The sequence below is a fragment of the Cervus canadensis genome, chromosome 1, assembly GCF_019320065.1.
Source record: "Cervus canadensis isolate Bull #8, Minnesota chromosome 1, ASM1932006v1, whole genome shotgun sequence".
Lineage (NCBI taxonomy): Eukaryota > Metazoa > Chordata > Mammalia > Artiodactyla > Cervidae > Cervus > Cervus canadensis.
Window position 1 is genome coordinate 90,676,522 of NC_057386.1, and position 22,068 is coordinate 90,698,589.

General features: G+C 38.5%; 1 protein-coding gene across 4 annotated transcripts in view; it reads left to right on the plus strand.

Moving 5' to 3' along the window:
• Window positions 1–20,274, plus strand: part of ANKRD50 (ankyrin repeat domain 50) — a 36,994-nt gene extending 16,720 nt beyond the window's left edge. For all 4 annotated transcript variants that reach the window (XM_043486814.1, XM_043486839.1, XM_043486829.1 and 1 more), the window contains 3 exons: window positions 8,829–9,058; window positions 12,110–15,660; window positions 17,200–20,274. In XM_043486814.1, the coding sequence (XP_043342749.1) occupies window positions 8,829–9,058; window positions 12,110–15,657 (3,778 nt within the window). In that variant the 3' untranslated portion in view covers window positions 15,658–15,660; window positions 17,200–20,274. The remainder of the gene's footprint in view (window positions 1–8,828; window positions 9,059–12,109; window positions 15,661–17,199) is intronic.
• Window positions 20,275–22,068: the final 1,794 nt, after the last annotated feature.

Consider the following 22,068-nt stretch of genomic DNA (forward strand, 5'->3'; position numbering starts at 1 on the left):
TGAAATACAAATGATTAGATTTGTAGTTCCCAGAAGCAGGGGTTAGAAGTTGGGGGCATTAGATGAAAGTGGTCAGAAGGTACAAACTTCCAGTTATAAATAGGTCCTGGGAGTGTACATGCAGCATGGTGAGTGACTATAGTTAGCAATAATGTATATTTGAAAGATGCTAAGAGAATAGATCTTAAAGTTCTCATCACAAGGAAAAAAAATTATAACTATGAGATAATGGGTGTTAACCAATCTTACTGTGGTAACATTTTGCAGTATGTACATATGTGTGTTATAGTCCTTAAACTTACACAAAATGTAGTATGTCAAGTATATATCTTAATTAAACTGGAGAAAAAGAAAAGTAAAAACCTGGGTCTGTTTTCCTAAGACAAGATATATTAAGTAAGAATTATTAGTGATTTAGTTTTTCTATTTCTCATGTTTTTAAAGCATTTATTTTCAAGCATAGCCTTTTGAAAGAATTTAATATTTCATTAATAAAATGACAGGCTGGAATGTCAGCATTGTACTTCCAGATGATTTTGGAAAGGTGCTAGGTATACAGGATTAACCTTCTTGGTAAACTTAAAATGTATAATATTTTGATGACAGATTTCACCAGGTAGTACTAAAATTTTATTTATTTTAATTTTTTAGAGATTTGGCTATGTTGGGTCTTCGTTGCTGCATGGGGGCTTTCTCTGTTGGCAGCGAGTGGGGGCTGCTCTTGGTTGCAATGTTCCCGCTTCTCTTTGTGGCGGCTTCTGTTGTGGAGCAGAGGCTCTAGGGTGTGTGGGCTTCAGTCCCTGTGGCCTGAGGGCTCTAGAGCACGGGCCCAGTCGTTGTGGTGCACAGGCCTAGCTGCCTCGTGGCATGTGGGATCTTCCTGGACCAGGGATCGAACTGGTGTCGCCTGCATTGGCAGGAGGATGCTTAGCCATGGGATCACGAGAGAAGCCTAGTAGTAATTTCTTAGACTTCAGAATTCAAAATGGGTAATCTAGTAATACTGTGTATAATTTTTTAGGTTGGAAAAAACTTTCCTTTCTCAATTGAATTATCTTTGCAACACTGCGAAAAATCAGCTTCCTATATTTACACTGGTTTGTTTTTAGACTTAATGTGTCATTATGGTATTCTGCAAATACCATACTTTTTTTTTTTTTACTTGTAAACTTCATTTTTTAGAGCATTTTTAGGTTCACTGCTTTCTTCTTAAGTGGAAAGTGCAGAGAGTTTTTGTTTATCCCCGTACCTCCACACACACAGCCTCCTCCACTATGAACATCCTGCATCAGTGGTGTATTTGTTATAATTGATGAATCTGCATTGACAAATCATTATCATCCAAAGTCCATAGTTGACATTAGGGTTCACTCTTGGTATTGTATATCCAGTTGGTTTTAAGAAATGTATAATGACATGTATATACCATTACAGTATAGTTCTGTATGGTAAAACTACACAACATTTCACTGCTCTGAAAATCCTCTGTGTTCTGTCTACTCATCACTGCCGCCCTGTACTTTGGCAACCTGTGAGCCTTCTTTTTCCAGTTTTGCCATTTCCAGAATGTTTGACAGTCAGAAATCATATTGACTTTTTTCACTCTAATAAATTTTAAGATTCAGTTTAGTTCAGTCGCTCAGTCGTGTCCGACTCTTTGAGACCCCGTGAATCGCAGCACGCCAGGCCTCCCTGTCCATCACCAACTCTTGGAGTGCACCCAAACCCACGTCCATAGAGTCAGTGATGCCATCCAACCATCTCATCCTCTTTCGTCCCATTCTCCTCCCGCCATCAATGTTTCCCAGCATCAGGGTCTTTTCCAAAGAGTCAGATCTCTGCATTCAGGTGGCCAAAGTATTGGAGTTTCAGCTTCAACATCAGTCCTTTCAACGAACACCCAGGACTGATCTCCTTTAGGATGGACTGGTTGGATCTCCTTGCAGCCGAAGGGACTCTCAATAGTCTTCTCCAACACCACGGTTCAAAAGCATCAATTCTTCGGTGCTCAGCTTTCTTCACAGTCCAACTCTCACATCCGTATTTGACTCCTGGAAAAACCATAGGCTTGACTAGATGGACCTTTGTTGGCAAAGTAATGTCTCTGCATTTTAATATGCTGTCTAGGTTGGTCATAGCTTTTCTTCCAATGAGTAAGAGTCTTTTAATTTCAAGGTTGCAGTCACCATCTGCAGTGATTTTGGAGCTCCCCAAAAAATAAAGTCTCTCACTGTTTCCCCATCCATTTGCCATGAAGTGATGGGACCGGATGCCATGATCTTACTTTTCTGGATTTTGAGCTTTAAGTCAACTTTTTCATTCTCCTTTCACTTTCATGAAGAGGCACTTTAGTTCTTCTTTGTTTTCTGCCATAAGAGTGGTGTCATCTGCATATCTGAGGTTGTTGATATTTCTCCCAGCAATATTGATTCCAGCTTGTGCTTCCTCCAGCCCAGCGTTTCTCATGATGTACTCTGCATATAAGTTAAATAAGCAGGGTGACAATATATGTACTCCTTTTCCTATTTGGAACCAGTCTGTTGTTCGATGTCCAGTTCTAACTGTTGCTTCCTGACCTGCATATAGGTTTCTCAAGAGGCAGGTCAGGTGGTCTGGTATTCCATCTCTTTCAGAATTTTCCACAGTTTATTGTGATCCACACAGTCAAAGGCTTTGGTATAGTCAATAAAGCAGAAATAGATGTTCTTCTGGAACTCTCTTGCTTTTTCGATGATCAAGCAGATGTGGTCAATTTGATCTCTGGTTCCTCTGCCTTTTCTAAAACCAGCTTGAACATCTGGAAGTTCTCGGTTCAAGTATTGCTGAAGCCTGGCTTGGAGAATTTTGAGCATTACTTTACTAGGGTGTGAGATGAGTGCAGTTGTGCGGTAGTTTGAGCATTCTTTGGCACTGCCCTTCTTTGGGATTGGAATGAAAACTGACCTTTTCCAGTCCTGTGGCCACTGCTGAGTTTTCCAAATTTGCTGGCATATTGAGTGCAGCACTTTCACAGCATCATCTTTCAGGATTTGAAATAGCTCAACTGGAATTCTATCACCTCCACTCGCTTTGTTCATAGTGATGCTTCCTAAGACCCACTTGACTTCACATTCCAGGGTGTCTGGCTCTAGGTGAGTGATCACACCATTGTGATTATCTGGGTTGCGAAAATCTTTTTTGTACAGTTCTTCTGTGTATTCTTGCCACCTCTTCTTAATATCTTCTGCTTCTGTTAAGTCCATACCATTTCTGTCCTTTATTGAGATCATCTTTGCATGAAATGCTCCCATGGTATCTCTAATTTTCTTGAAGAGATCTCTAGTCTTTCCCATTCTATTGTTTTCCTCTATTTCTTTGCACTGATCACTGAGGAAGGCTTTCTTATCTCTCCTTGCTATTCTTTGGAACTCTGAATTCAAATGGGTATCTTTCCTTTTCTCCTTTGCTTTTTGCTTCTCTTCCTTCCACAGCTATTTGTAAGGCCTCCTCAGACAGCCATTTTGCTCTTTTGCATTTCTTTTTCTTGGGGATGGTCTTGATCCCTGTCTCCTGTACAAACTTCCGTCCATAGTTCATCAGGCACTCTGTCTGTCAGATGTAGCCCCTTAAATCTATTTGTCACTTCCAATGTATAATCATAAGGGATTTGATTTAGGTCATACCTGAATAGTCTAGTGGTTTTCCCTACTTTCTTCAATTTAATTCTGAATTTGGCAATAAGGAGCTCATGATCTGAGCCACAGTTAGCTCCCGATCTTGTTTTTGCTGACTGTATAGAGCTTCTCCATCTTTGGCTGCAAAGAATATAATCAGTATGATTTTGATGTTGGCCATCTGGTGATGTCCATGTGTAAAGTCTTCTCTTATATTGTTGGAAGAGGGTGTTTGCTGTGACCAGTGCATTCTCTTGGCAAAACTGTGTTAGCCTTTGCCCTGCTTCATTCTGTGCTCCAAGGTCAAATTTGCCTGTTACTCTAGGTGTTTCTTGACTTCCTACTTTTGCATTCCAGTCCCCTCTAATGAAAAGGACATCTATTTGGGGTGTTAGTTCTAAAAGGTTTTGTAGGTCTTCATAGAACCATTCAACTTGAGCTTCTTCAGTGTTACTGCTCGGGGCATAGACTTGGATTACTGTGATACTGAATGGTTTGCCTTGGAAATGAACAGAGATCATTCTGTCATTTTTGATCTCCAAGTACTGCATTTCCTACACTTTTGTTGTCTATGATGGCTACTGCGTTTCTTCTAAGGGATTCTTGCCCACAGTAGTAGATAGGATGGTCATCTGAGTTAAATACACCCATTCCAGTTCATTTTAGTTTGCTGATTTCTAAAATGTTGACGTTTACTCTTGCCATCTTGACCACTTCCAATTTGCTTTGATTCATGGACCTAACATTCCAGGTTCCTATGCAATATTGCTCTTTACAGCATCGGACCTTGCTTCTATCACCAGTCACATCCACAACTGGGTGGTGTTTTTGCTTTGGCTCTGTCTCTTCGTTCTTTGGAGTTATTTCTCCACTGATTTCCAGTAGCATATTGCACACCTACTGACCTGGGGAGTTCCTCTTTCAGCGTCCTATCTTTTTGCCTCATCATGTCCTGATAGCTCGTTTCCTTTTCGGAGCTGATTATATTCCATGGTCTGGATGTTTATTAACAGATATTTGTTAACTGATTATTAACATTCACAGAAGGACATCTTGGTTGCTTCCAAATTTTGCCAATTAGGAATAAAGCTGTAATATACATCTGTGTGCAGGGGTTTACATGGACATAAATTTTCAGTTCATTTGGGTAAATACCAGGGAGCACAATTGCTGGTTTGTATGAGAGTATGTTTAGTTTTCTATGAAACTGCCACTCTGTCTTCCAGACTTGCTGCACCATTTTGCGTTCCCACCAGCAATGAATGAGAGTTCCTGTTGCTCCACATCCTTGCCAGTATTTGCTGTTGTCAGTGTTTGGATTTTGGCCATTCTAAAATATATGTAGCAGTGCTTTTTGTTTTAATTTGCAGTTCCTTAATGACATATGATGTTGGACTTCTTTTCATATGCTTACTTGCCACCTGTATAGCTTCTTTGGTGAGCTGTCAGTTCAGGTGTTTTGCCTACTTTTAATTCAGGTTGTTTTCCAGTGTCTAGGACCATCTGCCCAGGGAAGCAGATGTGTCTTCTATGCCTGCCTACAGAGTCTGTGTCACCTTCGATTTGATTTGGGGCTAGTTGGTTGCCCTCTGACCTAAGCTCTCATGGGTTTAAGAAAAGTCTTGAACGTGCAGCTTCTCGGGCTTACTTGGTTGTCAGGGAGGAAGAAAGCCCTTTATTGTAAGACTGGAAGGTGTAACTAGTTGTCTGCACCTGAGAGAGCAAGCCAGAGAAGGAGATGAAACCCCATGTTCAACAGTGAAAACCTTAGGAAACTGTTGTACATGTGGTGTCTATTAGTATATTCCTTAATACTTGTAACAGCTTTTAAAAGTTAGTTAGCCTCCTGAGAAAGGGGCAGTAGGTAAATTCACTGTATTAAAAACAAAAAAAGAGTGAATTTCATTTCAGAATTGCCCTGATAGTCTTCCAGCTGCCTTTTGACCTGGAAATGAGAAGGCCAGCTACAGAAGCGCGGTGCTGCCGGCGCTTACACTCAAGAGAGAATTGCAAATGGGAAAGCTGCTCCAGGACTCTAAATTAAACTCAAAATATTAAGAATATAATATTTATTTTCTAAATTTTAGTAATGTAGCTAAGAAATATGGGACATTTAATAACATACATATACAAAGTAAAAACCCTGTAGCCTGCTGGTGCTTTTAAAGATGGTGGTATTCTTTGTCTGAATGTGATAACCTAAGTACTATTACATTATCTCATTTTGAAGATTATAAGTATACACATATATATTCACAAACAGAGGAAGATCTGTTTTAGACTCTCTAAAGTACTCTGGGCTTTGTGTGTACATACTTTGATGGGATTGTCATTTTAGAAGATGATAAAACGTAACCTGGTAGAAAAAGTGGATCTGTGTGTAACTTTGTGGTGTAGGTATCCCCATATGGTGCTTTGTTGAAATAAATGAAAGGAAACTGAAGATGGGAATTCTGAGTCTAGTAAAATTTTTATCTAGTGTTTTGAAGTAGCAGTTTTCCTATTAATTGTCATTCACTCATGAAGCAAACTTTATTGAGTGTTGGTGATGTGCTAATAATGGTTTTGAGTGCTGGGCCTCTGGCAGCAGAGGAGAGGCATTGTCCGGTGGGGGGGCAGCATGGAAGTGGAGGAGCTTCGCTCCAGCCTTACAGTGAAACCAGTACACAAGGAATGCAGTAAGTTCCTTTGAGAATATGATCAGCAATGCGTGGAAAACAGGATCAGGTGTTAGGGCGACGGCAGTACATGATGAAGACTATTTAAGATATGGTGATCAGGGAAATGGAGAAGGAAATGGCAACCCACTCCAGTGTTCTTGCCTGGAGAGTCCCAGGGACAGAGGAGCCTTGTGGGCTTCCGTCTATGGGGTCGCACAGAGTCGGACACGGCTGCAGCGACTTAGCAGCAGCAGCAGCAGCAGATCAGGGAAAGCCTCTTCAGGAATAAACTTTGTGTTGAAACCTGAAGGAAGAGCAGTTCTGCCTGGGGGAGCTTTCTGGGCAGGGGGAGTACCAAGTACATAGACCCTGACTGGAGGAAAGCTTGGTGTTAGAACTGAAAGGACAGCAGTGTGGCTGGAACAAAAGGGAGATCTCAGGAATGAGCCCTAGGATTTTAAGAAACTAGGGGGGGTGGGATACCACTAATTGACATGGAGAGATGAGTGGGGAGGAACTTACTTAGGGAGTAAATTGAAAGAGAATACTTTTTAAAACATATTAAATCTGAGATGCCTGTAGGACTTCCACAAGGAGATGGCAGCTTTGAGTTTAGGGGTGAGGTCAAGGCTAGGAAAAATTGCTCAACATTTTTAAGGCCCTAGATTGACTTATGGTTTTAACATGACTGAGTGAGTCCTGGGAAACAGTCAAATAGCAAGAAAGTAAAACTATAAGAGACCTGTAAACCCCAACCTCAAGATAAACGTAGAAGTTAATGTCAAATGGAGGTGCAGACAAAACTGACAGAACATTTTTGTATGCATACCATGAACATTATCACGAACACAAAGGCTCTCATTTGGAACTATGGAGACAGGAGACTTAGACTGGAAGTTTCCCTGGACCCAGTTAAGCAGAAAGGAAGAATAAAGAGGGCAGGGAAGAATGAGTCACATACACGAGCTATATGTGAGAATCAGACATTTGAGGATTGTGGGGAGGCGGTTGTGATGAGAAAGGCTGCCTTATGTACATCCCCACAGCTTCTCATCTTAATTGGCTGGAGAGAGTTAAGAAGGCACAAAGAAGTTGTTCATGCCCATAACTCTTGATTCATAAGGAGATTTCTAGAAACCTAAACACTGGATACACCAGCCTGCAAAGGGAAGAAGTTCTCGTCTTGTTAAGAGCTGTCACAAGATGTATACAAATATATCTCAAAAACAGGAGGGAGAAGGGGTCTGCAAAAGGAAGCTAGCGTGGCTGGAGCAACCTTGTGAAAGGTTTACTCTGCCACCGTAGGAACTCTGGAGGGAGTGGGTGAAGACGCACGTTGTTATGGTTCCCGGGTGAAAGACGTGACAGTAGTTTTTGGAATACAGTGATAATACAGACCAAGGTGGGATTGAGATAATTTTATAAAGAAATATTGACAAGACTTAGTGATAAATTGCATCTTGGTTGCTACTGGGATTGAAAGATTAAGAAGAGAGTTGTAGAAAGGATCATCTGTAAACTTCTGGTGTTCATAATTAGATGGAGTTTGCCCTCTTCACCATTGTATCTTTTAGTACTTCATCGAGCAAATGGAGTGCTCCTATACATATTTCTTGAAAATGAATGAGTATTATTTTAGTTATGAAAAAGTTGCATTCAACTTCAGTATAAACAATCTGAGTAGGAGATGTATTCTGCTGTGGGATTAAACCTAATAATTTATTCTTTACATTGAAATTTGAGCATACATCAATGGGACCTAGACTGCAGTTTATCTTTGAAAAGTCTTTTAAAATAAAATTTGTGTGTGACAAACTAGATCAAGTGCAATTTATTTGTGAGAGACACTATGATAAAATCTTCTATAAAGAAACTTTGATATTTTTTTATATTATGGCAGTGATCCCCGGTTTTTTTTTTCTTCACATTTTAGCTTTGTTATACACTTTTCAAGCTTTTATTATTGGTAAAAAATCAGAAAAGGAATATTGAAGTCTTGTGTTCTCAAGTTCCTACTGTCTTTCTGAAGTATGTGTGTGTTAGTTGCTCAGTCATGTCCAACTCTGCAACACCGTAGACTGTAGCCCACCAGGCCCCTCCATCCATGGGATTCTCCAGGCAAGAGTACTGGAGTGGGTTGCCATTTCTTTCTCCAAAAGGAACTATAGAAAGAAAGAAAGTCAAGTCACTCAGTTGTGTCCGACTCTTTGCGACCCCATGGACTATAGCCTACCAGGCTCCTCCATCCATGGAATTTTCCAGGCAAGAGTACACTGAATCACTAATTCACTCACACCCTCATACACTTTATTGTGGAAATTGTTGTTTTTGAAAAAGTGAACTATTTAGGATCAGTATTCTTATTAAGGTATGGAATTGAAACTTGTACAGTATTTTTATTCTAAAACTTCATCTTTCTTCAAACAATATTTATAACCTGTAGTTCTAGTGTTCGGATAATAAATCTTAATATAGCCAATAACACTGAAAGTGCTTCTATGGATGTGGTTTACAGGTGTGTCCTGCTCCCGCTTTTGGGAATGAAGCCACCCCAGCAAAGCCTCTATCTTCTCGTGGATTCTGTGGACGAAGGGTGTAACGTTACTGAGGGTGAACAGATGTCCACCAGCTTATCTGGGACTGTGGCAGAGCTTTTGGCTGGTCACCACGAGTTCTTTCCACCGTGGCTATTGCTTCTCTGTTCTGCCCGAAAACAGAGCAAAGCTGTTACTAAAATGTTTACTGGTAAGTGTAATTCCTACCATCTGCAAATGTTTTTCATTGATGAACTTAAGACTTGTACTTCTTTCTTATAGGAGAGTATTCAGTTGAAAATTTGGTCCTTGCTTCTGCTGTTCTCTCAGCTGTTCTGTTCTGTTAGCGATTTTCAACTTTTTAAAGTGGTATTAAAAACAGGCCATAAAATATTTTAAGTTAATTTAATAGTAGCTTTCTTTTTTCAAGATTCTTTATCTAATAACTTCCTTAGCAAAGGTGAGGGCTACATATTTTATGCTGATGTTTCCTGATCGGCTTATATTTCTTCCAACTAGACTGAGCATCCTGAGAGTATGGAAGATTCCTCCTTAAAAATCAATGGCAGTTTGTCTAAGATGTTTTTCCTGGTTTTATAGGAGAGACAGAGTCAAAAGCCTTTTAGGGTACCTCTTGAAGTAGATCATTTATTTTTTTAAACCCTTTTCCGATGTGTGAGAAAGCAATATATGTAATGTTTAAAAGTACGTGATGTAATGATTAAAAGTACATGATCAGGTTTTTTTTTTCTTTTCTTGTTTCCTGACTTTACTTTTTTCCTATTTTTTTTAACTACCACAGTAAAGTGCATACTCATATTAAGTTATGTAAAGCACTTTTTTTTGTGCTGTGGGAATGAAAAGGAGCATAAAACAAGGACCACTCACAGGATTTATAGTGTAATTGGGGAGATAATAATTAAGTTATTGGTTAATTAGCTATATCACTTTAAAATAGTTCTGTACATCTTACATAAGGATGAAATCTTACTAATTTGCTAAAATGGCTTCCTTTAACCAGATTTATTCCCTCTCTTTTTGATTGCCTTGCTAATAAGACCTTTTGATTTGGTTTCCATTATGCTATTCTGTTCTGTTGTTATTGGAAATTGAGTTGATAAAAGTCAGGGAATGTATAGGATGAACTTAGATATCTCTTAGTATGTCAGATGCAGGTAAAGTTGAAGCCCCTTTTGGTCTATGTCATCCCATTTCTTTCCCTTCTTCATTTGAGACCACCAGTGTTATTAGTTTATTTTTGTCCTTTTATCTCATATTTTTCATTCTGTCTAGTTTTGTATTTTACATAAATGAAACACTGCATGCACCATCCTAGCTCTTCGCATTCACTGGCTGTGTGACCTTATGCAGCTTCCAATACAGTCTGTGCCTCAGTGCCCTCATCTATGCATTGATGGTTATTACGTGTTTCTATTACTTTCCCCATAGGGTATTTTTGTGTGTGAGTCTAAATGTCAAGTTACACGTAAAGTACTTAGAACAATGCCTAGTACCTAATAAGTGCTTTATAAATGTATCACTACTATTGTTATCATTTCACTATATAAAAAAAATCAAAAAACAAAAACAATATTTCAAAAACAATGTTTTTGAGCCTTGTTTCTATGACTACTTTTAAACCCAGTTCATTGCTTTTAACTGCTGTATATTATTCCTTCCCATGAATAAATCTCTAGTTTTTCCATTATCCTATTTATGGACATTATTTCAGGTTTTCATTATTACAAAAAATGCTTCATGAATGTGCTTAAACACACCTTCTTGCACACATGATATAAGTTTATATTATAAAAATATATGTAGAATTACTAGGGAAGAGAGTGTGTACATTTTGAGCTTTAATTTTGACAAACTGCTATCTAGTGTGCTTGAAATAATTTATATTCCTGCCAGGAAAACATGAAATTTCCCTTTTCTCTATATTTTTGTCAGTTAACATTTGTTATTTTCAGATCTGTTTTTTCTGCTGTAGGGGCTTGTGCTTGATGTTCCCTCCGACTGGAATGATCTTCTCCTGATTCCCAAATCCAACTTTTATTTATCTGCAGCTTTTAGTGATTCTTATGTAGACCTTAATACAGACTCTGTAAAAAGTTTTGCCTCAAGTGTTGACTCACTCTAGCTGTGTGTCTTTAGTGATGTTAGAATAGTCTTTCAGAATACAAATCTGCTCACATTATTGTCTTGGTTCTCACTGACTTCTGATCACAAAATCCAAGTCTCATTTCTTCACATAGTACCTGGAATATAGTAGGTTTTATATATATATATGTGTGTGGGTGTGTGTGTATTCATATTTGTTTTATTCAATTGAGTGAGAGTATTTTACTCAGGATTAATTGACAATCACTGATCTTTGCTGCATTTCTAGATTTATTCCTCTTAAGAAAGAGTTCATTCACTCAGCAGTTTTTTCTTCTGGAAGATGAATTACACAATTGTCTAGTAAATCCATATCTATAAAACAAGATATCATCTCCCTTCCAAAAATGAGATTATGATTCCTTTTAAAGAACTTAAAGTGAGTTTTGAGTAGCTATTAACTAGTATGTTTTTAGGTTGGTTTGAATTTTATTAAGCTGCTTTATTTTTATAGTGCTGAAGTTTTGTTAACATGGTTTAACCAAGTTGTATCTTCAGATTGGAACTGTTTTTGACAATCTAAGATTTAACTATTTAAATTTGGTAGCATGTAAAATAATGTAATTTAAAGGTGGTGACAAGTGCTATTCTAGTTGTATGCAGATATTCAATTCCATAATTAAGACTAGTGTACATTCGGCTATGTGGATAGAAATATGTAAATTTTTCATATGGAAAAGATCAGCATATAAAAACAAATCTTATTTATGTCTTCTGCAACTTTCTTTCCTAATCATTTGAGAGGGATCAAAAAAACTTCCAAAAGTGCTTGGATATAGCTAAAGACGTCTAATGCTATAATGATGAGTTTACTTGAAGTTGAGAGGAGCACTGAACCACTAAACAAATAAATAGCTCCCTTTGTGGATAGTAAAATGAAATCATTTATCTGCCATCAGCGTGTTTTCCCAGAAGGAAAAAAAAAACAAACCTGATTATTATAATATATTTCTAGGTCTTCATTGACTTGTTTATTAGTATTAATTGACTTACTATTAATTTATTTGATTATTAATTTATCACATGTTGAACACATTCTCTTTGAAATATGGCAACTTTGATAATCATTTTCAATTGACACCTACTTTTTTGTCCTTAGGTTTTCGAAAAATAAGTTTAGATGACCTTCGGAAGGCATATATCGTTAAGGATGTTCAGCAGTACATCCTCCATCGTTTAGATCAAGAAGAAGCTTTGCGACAACACCTCACAAAAGAAACTGCAGAGATGTTAAATCAACTGCACATTAAAAGCAGCGGATGCTTTCTTTATCTAGAACGAGTTCTCGATGGAGTTGTAGAAAATTTTATTATGTTGAGAGAGATTCGTGACATCCCAGGAACTCTAAATGGTCTGTATCTCTGGCTGTGTCAAAGACTTTTTGTAAGAAAACAGTTTGCAAAGGTTCAACCTATCTTGAATGTGATTCTTGCAGCCTGCCGGCCTCTGACCATAACAGAATTATATCATGCAGTATGGACAAAAAATATGTCATTAACCTTGGAAGACTTTCAACGCAAGTTAGATGTCCTCTCCAAACTTCTTGTTGATGGACTTGGAGATACTAAAATACTATTTCACTACAGTTTTGCAGAGTGGCTCCTGGATGTGAAACACTGCACTCAAAAGTATTTATGCAATGCAGCAGAAGGGCACCGAATGTTGGCTATGAGTTATACCTGTCAAGCCAAGAATTTAACACCATTGGAAGCACAAGAATTTGCGCTGCACTTAATTAATTCGAACTTACAGTTAGAGACAGCTGAGTTAGCTCTGTGGATGATATGGAATGGCACACCTGTCAGAGACTCCCTGTCTACTTTAATACCCAAGGAACAAGAAGTGCTGCAGCTGTTGGTGAAAGCTGGCGCTCACGTCAACAGTGAAGATGATCGCACATCATGCATCGTTCGGCAGGCCTTAGAAAGAGAGGATTCCATTCGGACATTATTAGACAATGGAGCTTCAGTAAATCAGTGTGATTCTAATGGGAGAACATTACTGGCTAATGCGGCTTACAGTGGCAACCTCGACGTGGTGAATTTACTGGTCTCTAGGGGAGCAGACTTAGAAATAGAAGATGCTCACGGACACACACCACTCACCCTGGCTGCTCGACAAGGACATACCAAGGTGGTTAATTGTCTGATTGGTTGTGGAGCAAATATTAACCACACCGATCAGGATGGCTGGACAGCACTGAGATCCGCGGCTTGGGGTGGTCACACTGAGGTTGTGTCTGCACTGCTTTATGCTGGCGTAAAAGTGGACTGTGCAGATGCCGACAGCCGAACAGCTCTGAGAGCAGCAGCCTGGGGAGGACACGAGGATATTGTGCTGAACTTGCTCCAGCACGGTGCTGAAGTCAACAAAGCCGACAACGAAGGCCGAACGGCTTTGATAGCGGCTGCCTACATGGGTCATAGAGAGATCGTGGAACACCTGCTGGATCACGGAGCGGAAGTGAATCACGAGGATGTCGACGGCCGGACTGCCCTCTCTGTGGCTGCACTTTGTGTTCCTGCAAGTAAGGGACACGCGTCGGTCGTTAGCCTTCTGATTGATCGAGGTGCTGAAGTGGATCACTGCGATAAAGATGGCATGACGCCCCTGCTGGTGGCTGCCTATGAAGGACATGTCGATGTGGTTGACTTGCTTCTAGAGGGGGGAGCTGATGTCGACCACACGGATAACAATGGGCGCACACCCCTCCTAGCTGCCGCTTCTATGGGTCATGCCTCAGTTGTAAACACGCTTTTGTTTTGGGGTGCTGCCGTGGACAGCATTGACAGTGAAGGGAGAACAGTGCTTAGCATAGCTTCAGCCCAAGGAAATGTTGAAGTAGTCCGTACTCTGCTGGACCGGGGCTTAGATGAAAATCACAGAGATGATGCTGGATGGACACCTTTGCACATGGCAGCTTTTGAAGGCCACAGATTAATATGTGAAGCACTTATTGAACAAGGTGCTAGAACAAATGAGATCGACAATGATGGGCGGATACCTTTCATATTAGCTTCACAAGAGGGTCATTATGACTGTGTTCAAATATTACTGGAGAATAAATCCAACATTGATCAGAGAGGTTACGACGGAAGAAATGCTCTGCGGGTTGCTGCGTTAGAAGGACACCGGGACATTGTTGAATTGCTTTTTAGCCACGGAGCTGATGTTAACTACAAAGATGCTGATGGTAGGCCGACACTTTATATTTTGGCCTTAGAAAATCAGCTTACAATGGCGGAGTATTTTTTGGAAAATGGTGCAAATGTGGAAGCAAGTGATGCTGAAGGCAGAACAGCACTTCATGTCTCGTGCTGGCAAGGCCACCTGGAGATGGTGCAGGTTCTGATCACCTACCACGCTGATGTCAACGCTGCCGACAATGAGAAGCGCTCTGCACTGCAGTCTGCAGCCTGGCAGGGCCACGTAAAAGTGGTGCAGCTTCTCATTGAGCATGGCGCCGTGGTGGACCACACGTGTAATCAGGGCGCCACCGCGCTCTGCATTGCGGCCCAGGAAGGACACATTGACGTCGTGCAGGTTTTATTAGAGCACGGTGCCGATCCAAACCATGCTGATCAATTTGGACGTACTGCTATGCGAGTTGCAGCCAAAAATGGACACTCTCAGATAATTAAATTATTAGAAAAATATGGTGCATCCAGTTTGAATGGCTGTTCTCCATCTCCTGTTCACACGATGGAGCAAAAACCTCTCCAGTCAGTGTCTTCGAAGATGCAGTCCCTAACCATTAAATCAAACAGCTCGGGCAGCACTGGTGGCGGGGACGCGCAGCCTTCGTTGCGCAGCTTACCAAACGGGCCAGCTCATGCATTCAGTTCTCCTTCAGAATCGCCTGACTCGACAGTTGATCGGCAAAAGTCATCGTTGTCAAATAATTCCTTGAAAAGCTCGAAAAATTCCTCTTTGAGAACTACTTCATCTACAGCAACAGCTCAAACGGTGCCAATCGACAGCGTCCACAGCTTGTCATTTACGGAGCAAATTCAGCAGCACTCGTTGCCGCGCAGCAGGAGTCGCCAGTCCATTGTCTCCCCGTCTTCCACAGCCCAGCCCTTGGGCCAGAGCCATCATTCACCGAGTAGTGAGTTTGAGTGGAGTCAAGTCAAGCCCAGCTTGAAGTCAACGAAGACGAATAAAGGGGGGAAATCAGAAAATTCCAACAGATCTGGGTCAGCTGGGAAAAAAGCTAAACAAAATAATTCTTCACAGCCGAAGGTCTTAGAATATGAAATGACTCAGTTTGATAAAAGAGGACCCACAGCCAAATCTGGGACCAGTGCACCATCTAAGCAGATGCCAGCAGATTCACAGTGTAAAATCATGATTCCTTCAGCTCAGCCAGAAATAGGTCGATCTCAACAGCAGTTCCTTATTCACCAACAAAGTGGGGAACAGAAGAAGAGAAACGGAATAATGACAAATCCAAATTATCATCTGCAGAGCAACCAGGTTTTTCTCGGTAGGGTTTCAGTCCCACGGACAATACAAGACAGAGGGCATCAGGAAGTGTTAGAAGGATACCCTTCCTCGGAGACGGAATTAAGCCTTAAACAAGCTCTGAAGCTTCAGATTGAGGGTTCTGACCCTAGCTTCAACTATAAAAAGGAAACACCATTATAAAAGGTAACATTTCATCAACATAAAGAATAAACATCCAAAGTATGGTTCCCTCCATTTATTGTTCCCTTAGAATGCTCTTTTCCCTAATCCACATGGCCTGTTCCTTCACCTCATCACTATCCCTGTCCTCTTCTCAGCAAGACCCTCCCCTCGTTACCCTTTGGAATTTGAATTCTCCTACCTCCACCACTTCCTTTCCCCCTTTTCTGCTTCACATTAGCCATGGTACTTATTTCTTAACATGGTTTATATACTTTATTATGTTTATTATTTGTCCCTTCTCATCTGAAATGTCAGCCTTGTGAGGGTAGGGATTTTTAATCTCTCTTGTTTACCACTGTGTTCCGTGTACTTGGAATACTGCTTGGACCCATGTAGTTTCTCGGGTAAAAATGTTTTGTTATGAGTGAATGAATGAATATACTATTTATGGATCTCAGATTAAAGATTCTTTCCTATACAATCATTCTCCCCGCCTTAAAAGTTCTTTTATGATAACAGAGGTGGGGCTATTTCCCTTTTGGGTTTGAATAAAGTAGTGTATGTAATGCTTAGTAGGTAGGTAGTGAATGTTAATTTCCTTCCATTTTTCACCCTGGAAGAAATAAAAAATTTAATCATAAAAGGTAATTTTTATTATGACAAATCTCTTAAGAATCTTTCAAGTGAAATGTACACATATCAAAAGTAGATAAATGCATATATTTACGGTATTCAGGGCCCAATATTTAGGTGTGAGAATTGTTTTAAACCTCAAAGTTATATTTATTAAATAAAAACTTTTTCTCCTTTCTACTACACTGGATACTATTCTAATTATAGAGAGGAGGTTAATGGGAAAATTGATTTATAATTTTATATTATGGATACTTTTTCAGAAATACATTTCTCATATTTGAGATAAATTCAAGATTTCATTAGGCATTTTTGCTAAATTATACACAAGTATGTTTGTACATGTGTTTAATTATACCCAAGTATTTCCTATACATTCTAATAATAAACACCCTTCAAATTGAATATATGGAGGACTGGTGAAATCTCATTCAAACATGAGTTGTAGACAGGTAGTTCATTCATTCTCCAATGTGATTTATTTTAAAAATACTTAGTTCTGATGGTACAGCCCTCTAACTCTCATGATATCTTTTGTAAATATTAAGTGTGGGTATATATTTTACAATAAAACACATGAATTAAGGTGAGCACTTGTGAAATATTTAAGTAATGTATACTTAGTGAATCTCTAATAGGTCTCCTTTTGTGCTTTACATAGTAAATATATATATATGTGTGTATATATATATTCTTATGTGAAAGTGAAAGTCGCTCAGTTGTGCCCGGCTCTTTGCGACCCCATGGACTATACACTCCTTGGAATTCTCCAGGCCAGAATACTGGAGTGGGTAGCCTTTCCCTTCTCCAGGGGATCTTCCCAACCTAGGGATGGAACCCTTTCTTACGTAGAGTTTTAAAACTATATGTAGTTATATTTAAAAAGTATAACAGAGAAATTAATTTTTTTTTTAACTTTTATATTAGTTTCCTATTCTGTGAAACAGAAGACATTGTGATTGGAGTGATTCTTCAGCTACTGGATGAAAACATAAAATGCCTGTTGATTTGCTGAAAAAAAAAAGAAGAATGTGATACCTGCAGTACAGTTACCTTAAATACTGTCATGTGCCTAAGTAGTAAGGCTGCCTTCTCAATGTAACCCTCTGTGCTTAAAAAATTTCATTTTGTGTGCTTTGTATTCACTACCCAAGAGTAAGCACTTTTTTTTTTTTTAAATGCAGATATATACTGCAGTTCCCTGATAAAAGATGAAAAATATTTTTAGTATTTTAAGTTAATATTTGATAAGTGTGCATGTGCCATGATCAAATATATATGAAAAGGCAGTGTTCCTTGTATTTATTTTTTTCTTTCTGTGGCGAACGAAACTTAAGCATACTGTTTCAGTCACATTTACCTTGTTGTAGTGTATAGTTTGTTTTCCTGTATCCTTAAAAATGTCACTCAATAAAATAAATCATGCAACTCTTTTATGTTCACTACACCTTCAGCATTGGTTAAAAATGTGTTTCTATTTAATGCTACATCAAGGTGAAAAAATAGTTTCATGAAAGATTTTCTAAAAGTCTAGTATTTTAGGGAGCTGCTCTAAGTAGTTTAAATTTGGACTTCTCAGTGTAATCCTCCTAATCTTCAGCTAAAGGTGTGAAAAAAAAAAAAGAAAAAGAAAACCCACACACAGACTATAGGCAGAACAAAGTTCTGTTTCATTCACTGGGATGCAGTTTCACCTTCCTCTCACTTGTCATTCCACATCCAAGAAGACAGATGATCATTCCTGAGGCATGAAAATTCTCAGGGACAGAGCCAGGCCTCAGTGGCATGTGTATAGAGGGAGATGCACCTGTCTATCTGAGGGTAGATTTTTGATCCCTGAACAATTCACTGACTACCCTTCTTTCCTCCATCCAGTTATGTAAAACATTTACCACTGTAAATTGTGATGCCAGCTTCTCTCTGTCCTCTGTATTTTGTAAATCACTGCATGTCTGAAATAGCCCCCCACTCAGAATCAATTGGATCAATTTTAATGATTAGTTGGATGACTATTCTTGATGAATATGTGTTTTCCTTCACAGATGACACCACTAACCTATTGGCTATAGCACAGGTGTATTTTTTTATTGCTATTTGCTAAACAGTAGTAATGGATTTGCACTTTTCTGTCCACATACTCTTTCCTGTTTTACTCTTTGGACAATCACTTCTAGAATGATAGATGCCAGGGTTAGGGGTGAAGTCTGTAACCAAGGAAAACAAAGTCAGCTGTTCAGATGAGCATGTGACCCACTGCCTTGACCTCCTGGATGGACACTTAAACCAGTTGAGCTAGATTGGTGTATGCATGTCTGGAGAGGTTCACATTTATTGTTTAGGAACCAAGGTTGCAGGTTTGATCTTTACAAAAGCCCTGGGATCTTACAAAACCCAGAAATTCTATTCTTTCCATGTGCTGTTGATGAAGAGGAATAGGAAAGAGAATTTGGAGATTCAGCACAAAACCATTGCAGCTACTGGAAAAAAATCTTTAGAAAATGTCTTAGTATCTGAGGTCAGTAATGTCATCTTCATATATGAAGGACACATGCATGATGCATTGTTCACAGAAACAGAAATATGTAGTTGGTCATGATAAATGTTTCACTTGATCTTCCTGTAAGGCTTTTGTTTTTGCTTCTGTTTTTTAAAGTCAGCGAAACTTGGGTGTTTATATCATTGGTAAGTCAAAATCAGAATAGGAGATAAGTTCAATCTATATTAAGGTGACATGGCAATATTTATAACTCGAATGTGAATGTTTCAAGTGTTGAATTTTTGTCCCTATGGGACATTTATTAAATACACTTAATAGGACTCTTGCAAAGTAGCCTTAAAAGTGTTAATGATTCTGTTAATAACTATGAACACATCCTATTATTAGAACCAACTCTACTCATATCTCAAGTACAGTGCATTTACGTAATTTAGAAGAGAAAGCTCTAATTTCTTATTAGGTGTATTTTTCTTTAGAAAGAGAATCTTGAAAGCTGCCAGTTTTTCTATTAAACCTTGAATTATTGGAATTGTATTTATTTAATTTTATTGTTTTTACAATAATGGCACCTTGTGGCCAGCGGGCAAAGATACGACTCGTGACACAGGGGATTTCTGTTTTCTGAAGAGCTCAGTGTTTTCATATCCATACTACATTCACTTGAAACAGTTGGTAGGAAGAGAACCTGTTGGAAAAATACGCTTTTTGGAAGTAAATATTCCTCTGGATGTTTTTATATGAACTAAGTTTTGGAATAAAACAGCAATGGCTTTCACTTAGGGTAAGGCTAATACGGGGGTAGAAGAAGCCCTGCTTATTGGTTGCTGTGGGGATTTATTTAATACCATGACTGAAAATAGCTTCTGCTCCATTGAGAGTAAAAATAGTCCCATAAATAGAAAACTCCTAAATAACTATTTTTTAAATAAAAAACATTAAATTTTGTAAATCACCTGCTGCCACGATACAGCCATGGTGCTGTGAGCTTTTAAACAGCTCTATACCCCTCCATCTGTGTTCCTTTCCTAAAAGTCATGAGTTGATAGCAGAGGAAGTGATTTTTAAAAAAATACAGTAATGAAAAATAAAATGTCCGTGCGTGTAAGAAAGGTTTTGGAAGGAAAATGGAGCAGAACTCAGTGGGTTCTGCAGAATACAGCCAATTATGTTGTGTCCCTCACCCTCACCCCCCATGCCCACCAGAATCCTCACCAAAAGTAGTTCACTGCTCAAAAAACAGGAGTAAGTACTTTTTCCAATATTGTTTGCCTATGCAAATACTTGTTTTACTTTAATGTCCTCCATTTACACTTTGCAGCAAATGTAGTTGCAGACAAATGCTTTTTCTTTTTGAATTTTTCCCTTGGTTTGGGGGTATGTAAATAGCCTAAAAATGTACATTGAATTTCACATTGTAAAAGTTTTATTTTATTCCTTGTATTATATTAAGCAAAAATCCATATGTAAATGAAAGTGCATAATAAATATATTTGCTTTACAGAGAATACCTTGTTTTAATTTTATCCTTGAATCCGCAGAAGGTGCATGACATGCTCACAGTAGAAACAACTATCTCTTAACTTCTTTTAAGTACTGAGGAGATGAATTTGGAAACTTTACAAAGAAAAAAGGAGATAGAAAAACTTTCAAAGGAAAGTAGAAATTAAAAAGATCTAGCCTTAGTATCTTCCTAAAGCTTTTATAAGGACTTAATATTCTCTACCCTTCCCCCAATAACATACTGTATCTCTCACTACCCAGGTTTCCCACCTCTGAAATCGCAGTAATCCAGTAAATTGTATGCATGTATGCTCCCTGATCCTCAGAACGCTGTGGGCATCTTAAATTTGGTATATTGGGGGTTTTGTTGCAAAACTTGTCATTGATTTTCAAAATAAGTTTCTATCCTTCACTCAGTAAACTTAAGTCACTTCTTTATGACTTTCTGCTTCCTCTAGCAGAACACAGCGTGTGTGTGTATGTGTGTGTGTGTGTGTGTGTGTGTGTGTCTGTATACTCCAAATAGTTTGTAAAGTCAGCAAGGCATGTTCTGATAGGTAATTCTACAGTAATTACAGGGTTCTATTGTAATTATCTTACATTCTTTATAAAGTTGTTAGAATAGTAAAAGTCTTACTCTAAAATTTTTTAATAATTTTTAACAGAGATGGTCCTATACATAGAATAATTTTAAACTGGCTGACTAAGTAAACGCACATGGAATTTTCTAGCTGGCGGTTCAAGGAAATACACTGGGAACTTTGCAATGACTAATGTTTTTGCTCCTTTGCCTAACAGTTGGAGGGAATCCAACTAATGGTAGTGAGGTACACACCAAAGGTATAGATTCCCGAATTTCTGGGAAAATTTTATTCATCATGCAAATATTACTACTAACTCATCTTTAAGATAGGATCTCTGTGTTGTAAGGCAGAAACCAACACGACATTGTAAAGCAGTTATCTTCCAATTAAAAAATAAAACAGCACAATGTGCACACACACAAAAAGATACAGTAAAACATCCTAAAATGTGTCCCAAAAGAACTGATGCTACATATTTAATGAGTGTCTGTTACTCCTGTTTTGTTTGTAAACAAACGTATACAGAAAAATGCACAGGTTCTAAGTAACTGTCCTATGCATTTTTATAAAAGCTGAACATACCTGTTGAACCATCACCCTGATCAAGAAGTTGACCACTTCCTGGACATAACCTCCAACAAAGAAAACCACTGTTCTTTGCCATAGATTGGTGTTGACTGCTTGTTTAAATTTCATAGAAATAGAATCAAACAATGTCTTTGTGTGTGCTATTTTCTTCCCCTTAATGTTATGTTTCTAAAACTTAAACACTCAGTATATATAATAGTGGTTTGCCCCTTTTCAATGCTATATATTACTGTCTTTTCAAACTTATATGGCATTGCATTGTGTGAATTTACTTTCAAAAATCCATTTTATTACTAATAGGCATTAGGATTATTTTGGCTTTGGGCTCTTAGAAATTCTGCAGGCAGTAACATTTTTGTGGATATTTTTGATGTCCATCTGTAAGCATTGTTTTCAGAGTGAAATTACTGGGTCTTATGTGTATGATTAGCTTTAATAGATAATGTCACACAATTTTCCTAAGTGGTTGTATCCATTTTTATGCACTCCAGCCATATACAATAGTCCCTTATTGTTCTTCATCTTTGTCAATACTTGGTATTGTTTAGTTGTTTTCTTTTGTGGTCATTGTGTTTGGTTGTATACTAGTATTGCATTTGAGGTTTGAATTTGCATTCCTCAGATGAT